Source organism: Epinephelus moara, chromosome 20, assembly GCF_006386435.1.
Source record: "Epinephelus moara isolate mb chromosome 20, YSFRI_EMoa_1.0, whole genome shotgun sequence".
NCBI lineage: Eukaryota > Metazoa > Chordata > Actinopteri > Perciformes > Serranidae > Epinephelus > Epinephelus moara.
In genome coordinates, this window is record NC_065525.1 from 30,997,991 (window position 1) to 31,010,610 (window position 12,620).

The following is a 12,620-nucleotide window of genomic DNA, read 5'->3' on the forward strand; positions in this document are numbered from 1 at the left end:
AGAACTACACTGATTTCAACCTAAAAGTCATTTCGCTTGTCAAAGCTTGAGCCATTTGGCCTTTTTTAACAGTAACATAATGCTGAGTGATTGTCAAGTTTGAAAAAATGACCCTTGAAGATGTCTGCGTGATGTCATCAGGGTTATCTTGGCTTGGATTTGGTGACAGAGAGTCTATGGTACAAATTGGAAATGTGAAGTTTTTACAGATGAGGGAGTTTAGTTTAAATTTTATATTTCTGTCAGCCTCAGAGTCGCAGATTTCGACAATTTCTGACAGCGACAATTTCTCCTACTTGGTGAAAAGAACTATAGATGTGTAAACAAAAAAATGTTGGTCCAGAATTCAGCCACTCGCATCATTACTAGAACTCCCTCCAGAAATCATATCACTCCTGTTCTTCAGCACCTTCTCGTTAGATATTGTACTGATTTCAAGAGTCTGCTTCTCACCTTTAAGGCCCTTCATAACCTAGCCACTCTGTATCTTTCTGAATTCCTTCATATCTACACACTCTCCTGTACTCTTAGTTGCTCTTCTGCAATCCAACTCACATCACCATCTGCCTGCTTGACTACCTTTTTCAAGCTGGCATATTTAGTCCGATCTAATGATGACATATACATTAAAATTTGATGACTTTATGATGATGATTTTACCTACTTTTTATAGTCATGATTTTTGTCCAGTTATTTTATTTACTTACTACTGTATATTACTGATCTGTTTGACTTTATGATCTGTGGATACATAGGTGCTTGTTTTTAACTGCATCTTGTGAGGTGTCCTTGAGAGTTTTGAAAAGCACCTAAAAATAATAATAATTATCATTATTATTATTGATTTCAATATGATTACAAGGCTGGCAGTGGAGGTAATCAAGCACAAACAAAGTCATAAAGTGGTTTTCCTCTTCTAATCATCATATTGTGTAAATGCAGCATAGCAAGTAAGATAAAACTTAATTTATCCCAAGAGAAATTACTGTGCAGCAGTTATCACACAAAGTAGGAGGAGAGCTAATATAAAGAAAGCGAATATAAAAGTCTAAGATAACATTATTAAGGCGCATATCCAAAGTGTAAATTTAATACCAAAATCAAGTTACCAGTATAGATCATAAAAATATACACAGGTTAACAGTAGGGACCAGTCGAGCAGGGTTGCATTATGGGAAATGTAGGCTCCTGTGTTCTTGGAGCTTGACTCATTAGACAGACTAACAGGATATCCCGGCCTCTCTGCGTAAGTTTTTCTTTTCCTAATCTGTCGTTCGTGTGGAAATGCAATACTATATCACTTGAATACTCCTTTAAATAAAGTACTGCAAGACGTGATCTAAAATTACTTGACCTGAGGTTTGTAGTCTACTATTCTTGTTGAACTGTTCGCCCCCAACAATCCTTAGGTGAGGGCACGAGTCGCAGCCCTTTGAGCCATCTGACTCCTTGTAACAACAATGACACAGACTGAACTCTGACTGGCTCAGTTTCCAAACCATCAAGTCCCATCAAGTCTAGCACCTGTCCTTGTTCCTCTGCACCTCTAAATAAAACATGACTAAGTTTTGGCTTTGCTCTTTCTTCCAAGGTGGTCCTGTAATATGTTATCGGACTATAATAGTCTGTCATCACACACATGCAAGGGAGTGGTGGTGTCTCTGCAGTACAATTGATAGAGGATGTGCACTGAACATGAAAATGCCTCTATACTTTTGGGATGATGTGGTTAAAGTAAGGAAATAGCTCGATTTGAATTGATGCAAGGAGGTAAAACAAATCATTTTAAAGCTGTTGTTTCATTCAGTTTCAGTGTTTTAATCTCAGTTTTGTGTCATAAATCTGCGTAACACTGGTTTTGCACTAAATTGTACATAGAATTGATGCAGCCACTAGAAGTTCAGACACGTGAAAGGATGTTAAAACCTCTTCACGCTCAGTCGGTGACACTGTTAGATGCCTAAAGCTGGACATCTTAAAAAGGTCAAGGATCACACTTGGACTGTGCTATTTGTTCTATAAATAAAGGGGGAGAACAAGTAAATACTGTTGATTTCTTCCTTCTGTTTGACTCCTTAACAACTTGATTCAAACTCCAACAAGATGGCCCCTGGTCAAATGTGAATGCGTGACACTGACCCTGCATTAACGTGGGTCAGTGGGTAATGTCTCTTTAAATTCTCACTGTCACTTCCAACAGGTGTTTTCCAAATAACACAAGATGCCCAAATGTTTAAGCCTATAAATGAAGTTTTATTACCTCCTTTCCTGCGTGATATTGTCGGGATGCTATGTGCAACAGTAAATGTCACTGTTGGTGGACGGACAGGGGTCTATTTTAGTGAGCCATTCACACACTGACACTATAAATCTGATTTTTTTTCTCACTCAGAAAGTCGATTGCTGCCTCCCCTCACACGCACTTTTCATCGGTTTGGAGGCTCAAAGAGTGGTTCGGCTTCAATAAGGTAGACTTGCTAATTCTGACACTTCATGAATAAAAATTAACCTCTCAGCATGCTATTAGTTTAATACAATTACTAACAGTTAACTAAAAGGTTGTTTTTGAATAATGTTGTGACTGATATTAACCTCAAGTTGAACGTTGTCAGTTTACATGCCTGTGGATTATCTGGCCATTCACCTTTTCTGTCACCTATGCAGAGACTCTTGTGAGTTATGTTAACACGTCCACTGACCCAGCACATCGGAACTTTACATAAGTGCTCTTAAAATTATAGTAATTTGGAAAGATTTACCTTGTACTAATAAATGTGTATGAAACAAAAAGACAAAGTCTGCACACAACCTATTACTGTATTTAATTTACTTGTAATATCCATTAAAATTTGTAATAATATCAATTTTAATTCAACTGAATTTTCATTTGATTTCCACATGAATGAGGTAAAAAAAATTATATTATTTTTTGATTGCATGTCTAAATAAAGTAGCCAAAATGTGAAGTACAACACTACTTTGATTTATTTATGACTACTTGTTTGGTACATAAGGAATTGCACTGGGGGAACATTTTGGGTGAACAGCAAATAATGTTGTGCAGCTTTAACGGGCCAATTAATATTTGGTATGTGGAGTGGGTGAAATACTTTGACCAGGGAGGTTTAAAAGATCATCAGACGTCAGTGCACAGCTAAATTAAACAGGTGTTACAGGTGAATTGCATGATGGTTAGAATTTCACAAGATTACAGTTCATTTTCTGCAAAGACACTTTTCAATATTTTTTTTTACTTTTCCTATTCTAGTGGGGGAATTTAAGTCAATCATGGCTGAGCTGTGAGTATAACTGCCTTTGATTTATTTTAATTTGTTCATTGACGGCTTTGAATATAATGTATAAGTATGTATTAATATTTATAATGCAAATATGTTGATGTGTATTTTTTCTCTGTTGTTAATGCACCAACAGACCTGTAAGTACAAAGTATATTCAATAAACCCTTTTTCAATCTTCTACTTATCTAATAATTTAAATATATATATATGCAAAAGTATTGTGCTAAACAATATAAAGTATATATAAGTGGAAGGTATTTAATGTTTTTATTGTAAATTATAGAGAAAATCAAAGATCTCCTCGTCTCGAAGGCTGGGGTTGAAGGTAAGTACTTTGTTTGAGATGGTTTTTTTTAAGTTCTATCTATTATGAAGAATTTAACAGGAGACATTAGATCTACTGTTAAGTGGGTTGCTAACTGAATTGTACATAAAGTTTATGTGCATAAATATCTAAAAAATAATAATCATATTTTAACTTTTAAATTTGAACTTTTGTTCACCTACATCAAATGACAGGAAAAAAAAAATCTTTTTTTTTTCCCTCTTAGATTAGACTGTTGGCAACCGCTGCTCAGATGCTGCTGGACGAGACAGAGCAGAAGAAGAAGGACAAAGAAGCTGCTCTGGCAGAAAGAGTTCCTCCTCTGAATCTGTCTGGTCTGTCTTTGCAAGAACTTCAGGTATGTAACTTTAATCAAATCTTCAAATACACTCTCTGTTTGAGTTTATTATTAAGTTCAGATAGCAGTGGGAGATGTCTTTTACTGTTTTACAGGATCTTTGCAGAGACTTGCACCACAAAATTGATGTTGTAGATGAGGAGTGGTATGATATTGGTCTCAAGGTGTCCAAAAACGACAAGGAGGTGAGCTGCTGAATACTGAACAGGAAGTGATGCATGTGGAAATGTTTTTTAAGCTATGGCATCCCAGTGTCTTTGAGGACGGGGTCACAACTTAGAGGAGCTGAAAGTGAACAAACACTGCCTCCCAGTGGCTGCAGGAAGACATAACAGAATTTTATCCATAAAGCCTGTTACAGCTCACACACTGTTTACATTGGTGTTTTCAGCTTTAGCAGTAAACTCAGACGAAACTGTAAATTTGAGATTTGCCTGTGAGCACACAGCCTGCTCTTTTGTAATCTATGACATTTCAAATATAAGCCAAGAGTCACATTATTTAACTGGCCTAGACGTTAAGTATGGACTTCTAATTTGTCTGGAGTCAATTATTACACTGGTATAATGAAACACAAAAGCCCAGAGGCCAACAGTTACAGTCTATATTAGGGTTTAACCAACAAAAAACTGGGCCAAAACTGGCTGTATATCAAATGCAGGGCAACATGACGGCTACCAAAAAGTGACGCAAAACATCTTGATTGCCCCCTGGTGGCTGGCTGCAGTATAGGCCATACTAATATGTCAGTACATCTCAAAAAAGTTTTATACCAAAGAGGGTTTCTGTCATTTTAAGTAGTTCTTATCACACTAATAAATGTTCAAATGTTCATTTTTCTTTTGAGTTTGGTTTGAATTGGTATACAGTATACTATACTTCAACGCAAGTAAGTCCAGTTGCCTACGAAATAGCACTTATGATTACCATGACCTGGATGACTGAGAATCTTCACCGACATATACTGTATACAGTTATCCAAGACAAACTCTGACGAATTTAGGATTAGTTTGACAAAATAACGTTAACTTAAGGTCAACTTATTAACTTTTTAATGAGGTTTTAACCATATCTTCATCTGGGTAAATTTCACAAGCTGAAGAAGACTGCAAGATTTTATTAAAAGCACCAGGAAAAGAAGGTCCTTAAGTTATTTACATTAAATTAAAAGGTTAAGAGTGCTCATAAATCCATATGTGAACTGGTGGGGAAACATGTAAGAATCTTAGGACCTTCCTTTTGCATTGTGTTCATTAAATAAACAAAAAGCAGTGAGGTTAATGTGGTGTACTGGACTGACTCCCCCGACCAGATTGAGAACATGAACCTGAAGATCATTGAGATTCAGAGTAAGTTCAAGAAGCCAGCTCTGAGGAGAGTGAAGATCTCAGCTGAGGCTATGCTGAGCGTTCTGCTGGGCTCCAAACACAAGGAGTCCATCGACTTCAAGGCCAACCTCAAGACGGTCAAGAAGGAAGAGGAAAAGGTAGGCCTGGCTTCTGCCTTAGGGTCTCCCAAACCTTCAGGTAACAGCTATTTTTGGTTCAAATGATCTGTTTCATCTTGGCTCTATGTTTCCTACAGAAGGAGGAGGTGACTGACTGGCGTAAGAACGTTGAGGCCATGTCTGGTATGGAGGGCAGGAAGAAGCTGTTTGACGCCTCCGGCAACTAAAGAAACACCTACTATTGTTAAGGAGATCTTAATAAACTCTTAACCTTACTTACTATCTTAACTACCATATCAATTTATAAATTACAGATTGGACAAACACACTTAAAACTAGGACAGTGTTGCTTGTTATAGTTTTATTGAAATCATGAAAAAGTTTATTTACAGAGGGACTGTAGGCATCAGGTGGTCTTTAATGGTTTGTTAAATAGAAAATTTGAGGTACACTGATTTTGTGATGAACTGCCAAGTTCGGACTGCAGACAAATCAAATTTGTTCCTCAAACCCGATCTTTAAGACAGACTGTCCACACTGTTATTTGCAAGTGATCAGATCGGACTCTTGAGTCCAGAAGGGACAAACCTACCTGCAGGGGTTGCTGTGGTAACAACATGAAATCAGTAACTATGCAGCTACGCTGATGATGTGGCTTTCCAGTGCAGAAGCATGAGAAATGTGACCTAACAGGAACAATGACTGTTTTCAACATGGAAAAAAAGATAAATAATCACCAAAGACGTTCAGTGTAGGATTTATCAATATGGATTTATTTTACTGAGTCTCTTACGAGACACTGCAGTTCATAGTTGGATTACAAAGCTTCTGGAAGGGATAGGATCGCACTAGAGCCTTCGCTGGAACTGTATGAAAGTAAAAATTAGCTTCTGGGCAAAATTAAGTCCCTCCAAAACGCAAGGTGCACTGCACAGCCTTATTTTTAAAAAAGTGAATGCCACTAGTGAAAAAAAAAAAAAAAACAGGCTTGCTGAGCCTTTTTATTGTTGCCAAGCAACCATGGACTCCCCTCCTTATTCTAACCTTCCTATTTTAATTTATTTTAGTTATTTGACAGTTATTAGTAGCTAGTTTCTAAAATGTTGAGGCAGAGGGTGCTTGCTGTAGCTCTGGTTGAGGATGAGAGACTGTCAGCACAGGGACGCAACTTTTGGGCACAGGGATATGGAGGGTACATGAGACCCTAAAAAAGAGGGTGGAGTACCACCAATTGGTCCAGGAGCTTTGCCTCCATGACGGCCGTTTCCAGGCATATTTTAGGATGACTTCGGGGCAGTTTGATAACCTGCTGTCTATCGTTGGGCCGTATAGCTCTGTGCATCCAGCAACCCCTACCACCAGTTTCTCCTCTATTGTTTATCAACTGTAAACTTGTTGTCGTGACTACCACAGAAGGCCCATCTCTCAACTCATCTGATTGGACAATGGGAAAAAAGATGACAAAAAAGAGATTACATGGGGCGTATTTCCGCTCTGAGGTAAAGTTTTTTTCAACTCAAGGAGTTCAGCACACTCTGGCAAAAATGCCAGGCGCATAAAGCGCTGAAACATGAAGCACGTCACAATGCAAAAAACACGAGCAAAAAGCTTCATTCTCATTAAAAACAACTACAAAAAGGCGCCTCCAGCTGCTAAAACACCTACTGTGTTATCAGGGCCTAATGCAGCCCTCTAGAGATATTTAATGTTAGTAATGTTATGTGATGTTTGACATCATCAACCAACCTTCTAAAGTGTCCAGTATGTCAGATTTTCTTTCATCAGTCCTGTTCAGTGGTTGGTGGCAAGACAGACTCGCAAAAGCAGCTCAGCTAGAAAAGCTCTGTGATACACTGATGTTGCAAAAAAGACACATTGAAACCAGATCAATCTGGATACAGTATGGATATGCCAAATAACAGATTTGGGTTGACAGTCAGAACAGGGCCTGTGATACAGTGACTGTTTGCAGTAGTTCTCGTCTGCAGCCTTGTGATGGCAGCATAACTCTTTCAAACTATCACTCAGACACTTCTGGACCTACTGTATTATACTGTCCCTCGTAAATTAACAACTGCTAGTGTGTTATCTGCTGTGATAAACTGCCATCTGGCTTATCAGACACTCAAAGTGTACAGCCCATTAAAGCTATGATGCTATTAATTAAATAGTATGATTGCACACTTTGTTAGGATTATTGCACTGGGAGTATGTTATCTTCACATTTGGTTTACTTGAGACAAACATGAAACCACCAATGTTCTCTCAATAAAAATATAACAATCCTGCTGTTGTTTTCCTTCACTGTGTGACTGTATGTGGGATCAACTTTAATTTCACACACATAATATTAAATTAAAGTTCCGTCAAGCTTTTCCCCCGTCTTCCTTAGCGAGGAGACAGAGGACGCTAAGAAAGCATCACAGGTGGACAGTCCCACTAAGATTTCACACCTCATACATGGATGTTAGAGACGCAGTGCAAGAATGGTGAGGACAAGAGGGTCTATTTTAGTGAGCCACTCACATGAGCGCTGGAATCTATATATCTACCCTCTTTCTGCCCTTCTCATCTCAGAAAAAGACGCCTGTGAGTATTTGTCACCTACTGTATAAGGTAAGGAGTTTCATTTTGAAATACTACAGAACATGAAGGGATAAAACAGCAAATGAAGGCTTTGTATTCTTTACTCTTGCTAAAAAGTTAGAAAACTGATGCTGCAAATTTATGAGTATTAAAAAAGAAAGCTGCATTTCTCCTCTTAAAACAGCATTTTTGTTAAAAACCAGTTATAATTTCTTACAACTGAATGTCATTTTATAAAAATCAAATTACATTATCTCATTGTCCAAAAAAGGAAACTTCTTACATGTTGGTCTGGGATGAGAGTTTTTTTTTTCGTTCAGGTTTGAGATCAGCTGGCTGATTTATAAATAACATGTCAAAGTCTGGATTTGATTTATGTCTTCTTTTTCTTTTCTGAAACCCATTCCGATTGCTTAGAATTTTGTGGTGTTATTTAACTGTCATGATTTGGAAATGAAGAATTTCTTGATAATTAAATAAAACATTAAAATAATTATATCAAAAAAATAAAATGAATCCTGCCCTTTTTGGTCTCAACTGATAACTGTCTGGTAATTGTAAGTACTTTTTGCTTTCTTTTAGAGAGTATTTTAAAGTCAATAAGCCACTGACCTTCAGACAATGTCACACATTGTTTGTGTCCTGTGCTATGGAACGACAACCCATGGTATATAGTAGGAGTTGCATGTAATGAATTGAGCTTTTTCAGTTCTGAGATAGATGTGTATTCTTCTGTAAAAAAAAAAAGCAAAAAGAAAATAATTTTCTTTTGTTTTTTAGAGAGATTAGACAGTGGGAGACACACAGACCTGCAACCATGTCTGAAGGGTAAGTACTCCTGTCTTATTCACTTTCACAGCACCTTAACTTCACATTTTATTACAAGAAATAGTCAAATGTAACAAATTGCATCTTTTCTCTTTCTCTTCTTGAAATTTAAAAATTACCTCCCGAACTGGATAGGACTGCGGTGAGTTGATTCTATTGTCAGAGACAGAATAAATGTCCTAAATATACAGTAATTTGAGTCAGTTGTGGGACTAAAAACGGCATTTGTGTTAGATTATGAGAATTATTCATTCTTCGCTCCAAACCAAATATGCATAAGTGCCATGATTGTACATGGAATTGATTGTAGGGCTGGGAAATAAATTGATATTATATTAATACTCTGATACCAGACTAGATATCTTCCTAGATTTTGGATGATGTAATATCACAATTGTTGTCTTTTCCTGGTGATGTAATTTCTAAATTTACCAGACTGTTCTGGCTGCTTTTACCCACTTAGTCATTATATTCGCATTACTGATGATTATTCATCAAAATCTCATCGTCAACCCTGTCATCACAATATCGATATCGAGGTATTTGATCAAAAATGGCGTGATACTTAATTTTTTCCTTATCGCCCAGCCCGTTATTGATCAATTTGACACTTGCAAGAAATATAATCCAAAGAAAAGGTAAATATAAAGTTAAAATATAAAGGATAAAGTCAAATTATCTTACCTTAATCAACTTGTGCCGTCATTTTTGTTTTTGGAATCATACCATGACTAATGTGCAATACACAACAGAAAAATGAACACTAGGAAATTTACTATGTTCTGTTGGATATTTGACATGTTTTACCAGAAGTCTGACACATATATTGTTTTCTTTTACAGAAACCAAAGCCAAAAATCTCGGCATCTCGCAGGCTGTTCTTGAAGGTATTTTATGTGTAACTGTGTGTTAGACTTGGATGATAATGCTGTACAAATCTTTACAAACTTTAAGTACTGTAAACCATACATTGTCTGATTGACTGAGGTGTAATTCTGTTCATGTGTGTGCACCAGACCAAACTGCTAAAGAAGGCCATGACCATGCTGGACCAAGAAAAGCAAGTCAGAAAAGACGAACGAGCGCGAACCCTCGCTGAGAGATGCCCAGAACTCCAAATGTCAGGCCTGTCTTTGCAGGATCTACAGGTACATTTATCACTCAAGCATTTCATTGCACGTAAAGAGTATTTGTTTTGGTATTGGCTCAAAAGAAAGTCAACATTCAATCACATAACTGTCTTGACACTTCATGCAAATCACTTTTCCCCACCAACTCCTAGTGGTATCAAGCCACAAGCTATTACTTTTGGTCTTGAGGTTTTGAGATATCTGAGACTTCTAAAGACAATGAGGGTGAATGTGATTTAGTTTTTGGTTCTGAAAGCACTGAAAAATTACCTCTGAAAACCTCAACAGCATATGCCTCCTGCCAAGAACAATGTCTTTGTTATTCTGAATAATCCACAGACCTCAAAGTCCACAGTTTTAATAGGAACCACCAGAAATTACTTCCAATGAAAACCACCCAAAGCAAAGTCATCAAATGCTGCATGTGTTTAATGAAATGTGCAAATCTATCAAATCAAAACACATTGCCCAATTCTTCTCCAGTGCACTACGCTTGATTCAAACATTTTGGACTATATTGCCTTCAAAAGGGTGGTACCCAGGAAACTTTTGGTGGGTAAAGCATGGTATACTGAGGAAGGGTTTTGTGACGTGTTTTAATTTTGATTCTATTAACAAATCACTGCCCATGCTGCACTGTCTCTTTGCATTGTTCCTTACTGTGTCAGTATCTCCATGAAGTCATACAGACCAGTTACGCTCCAACAAATTCTGGCAATCGGTACTTAAACAAGTTTAATATACTAAATGTTTCCATTCAGACTCTTTGCAAGGAGCTTCACCAGAAAATCGATGTGGTAGATGAAGAGCGATATGACATTGATTCGAAAGTGATGAAAAATACCAGGGAGGTAAGTCATATTTGTAAATAATCCCATTGGTTTATATCTTTTTTTACACAAATTCCAGGGGTTCAGGGTGTATATAAAGAATATTCATTGGGTACTGGAACATTTTAAGGTAATGCTGAGAGTGGTTTGGTGTTGTTTTGTGTGGGCAAAAGATACAGGACCTGTCTCAGAAGATCTTTGAGTTGAAGGGCAAGATGAAGAGACCGGCTCTGAAGAGGGTGAGGGTGTCTGCTGACGCCATGTTGGGAGCTCTGCTGGGCGCTAAGGTCAAAGAGTCTGTCGACTTCAAGGCTAACCTCAAGACTGTGAAGAAAGAGGAGGAGAAGGTGAGGGCTGCTGGCCTTAAACACAGTTTGTATTGGCTTTAACTAATACATCATGTAATGTGGTGTCACTTCAATTCAATTCACTTAATTCACTGAGGTTAGTCCACCCAGTGTAAGTGCTGCTATTTCCTGGAAGTCCTGTGTACATAAAACACACAGCACACAAAAACAGGAAGGATGTAAATCAACATATTTGATGAAGTTGACGTGCTTGCATGATTCATGTGCTATTTGAGTTGTACCCTCATGGCTATTGTCAGCCACTTTGGATAAAAGCATAACATAATGTAACTCTGGGTACCAAACTTTTGACAAAAAATTGAAATTTGCTGACCTCATAACGGCCTGAATCCAGGATATTAACACAGATGATAAAGCTAAAGATAGAAAATGAAACAATGATGTGAAACCTGACACACTAAAATGCATTTAAAGGAACTAGAAAGTAGACTAAAACAACCTGAGAAGGGTTTCATTTGTTCCAAAAATGCGGTGGAAGTAAGAATGCAATTATACAGTATCTGAGGGTGCGATGTTTAGTGCTGGGATTTCATTCTCCAAACATCCTGGTGTGTTCAAATCTAACTGAGCTAATTCAAAACCATCATCTTCTCACCCCACAGAAAGAGGAAGTGACCGACTGGCGTAAGAACGTGGATGCCATGTCTGGTATGGAGGGCAGAAAGAAGCTGTTTGATGCTGGGCAGTAGATTTCATGGTGAATTTCTTTTGTGGAGATGTTTTGCTGCTCTGCAACAGGTGGAAACACTGAATCATGTGACTGCTGTTCACTTTATAAAGACAGTGAATGAAGTGAAGATCAGGGTAATTAATACATTTTGGCACAGTTCCAAGTGTCTGTATTAAGTGGCAGGTGTTTAACTTTGCATTAATTTATATAATACATATAGTTTTTTACATAATGTATGATGTATTATGAAAAACATATGTATATATTACAGCACTGTATTGCTGTTGTAGTTCCTGGCATGCATATGATTCATAAACACAGCACCACTTCTGGCTGTCCAGGTCACTTGTAGTATTGTTACTGGCTTGCTTTTTGACCTCTGCTATATGCAATAATAATAGATAACAACATAAAACAACATTTCTGTGTATTCTTGTGTTTTTTAAGACAAGAAAGTGGCTGTTGGATCAAATGAATACACATTCAAAGGGCAGCTGATATTGGCAATCAAGTGTTCATGGAGTCACATAAACTGAGGATCGGTGAAAATGAATGTGGCAATAAATTTTAGACATTATGTCGAGGGGAGACGGTTTAATGAATAAAAAGGAAATGGTATTGCTCAAAAAAGAATGGTTCACTGTGTGTTAAAACAGAAATGTTGGGGCGTCGGTGGCTTAGTGGTAGAGCAGGCGCCCCATGTATAAGGCTGTTGCCGCAGCAGCCCGGGTTCAAATCCAGCCTGTGGCCCTTTGCTGCATGTCATCCCCTCTCTCTCT

General features: G+C 37.6%; 2 protein-coding genes across 2 annotated transcripts; both read left to right on the forward strand.

Annotated features, from left to right (window-relative positions):
* The first annotated feature begins 2,335 nt into the window (after nucleotides 1–2,335).
* LOC126407936 (troponin I, slow skeletal muscle-like) lies at nucleotides 2,336–7,704 on the forward strand. The gene is made up of 6 exons (XM_050073225.1): nucleotides 2,336–2,468; nucleotides 3,269–3,624; nucleotides 3,851–3,982; nucleotides 4,078–4,167; nucleotides 5,295–5,468; nucleotides 5,567–7,704. Exons 3-6 carry the CDS (start codon nucleotides 3,878–3,880, stop codon nucleotides 5,654–5,656), a joined length of 459 nt encoding a protein of 152 aa, XP_049929182.1. The 5' UTR covers nucleotides 2,336–2,468; nucleotides 3,269–3,624; nucleotides 3,851–3,877; the 3' UTR covers nucleotides 5,657–7,704.
* Nucleotides 7,705–9,606: 1,902 nt separating this feature from the next.
* On the forward strand, nucleotides 9,607–12,261 carry LOC126407935 (troponin I, slow skeletal muscle-like). The gene is made up of 5 exons (XM_050073224.1): nucleotides 9,607–9,730; nucleotides 9,860–9,991; nucleotides 10,735–10,824; nucleotides 10,977–11,150; nucleotides 11,774–12,261. Exons 2-5 carry the CDS (start codon nucleotides 9,881–9,883, stop codon nucleotides 11,858–11,860), a joined length of 462 nt encoding a protein of 153 aa, XP_049929181.1. The 5' UTR covers nucleotides 9,607–9,730; nucleotides 9,860–9,880; the 3' UTR covers nucleotides 11,861–12,261.
* The last annotated feature ends 359 nt before the right edge of the window (nucleotides 12,262–12,620 follow it).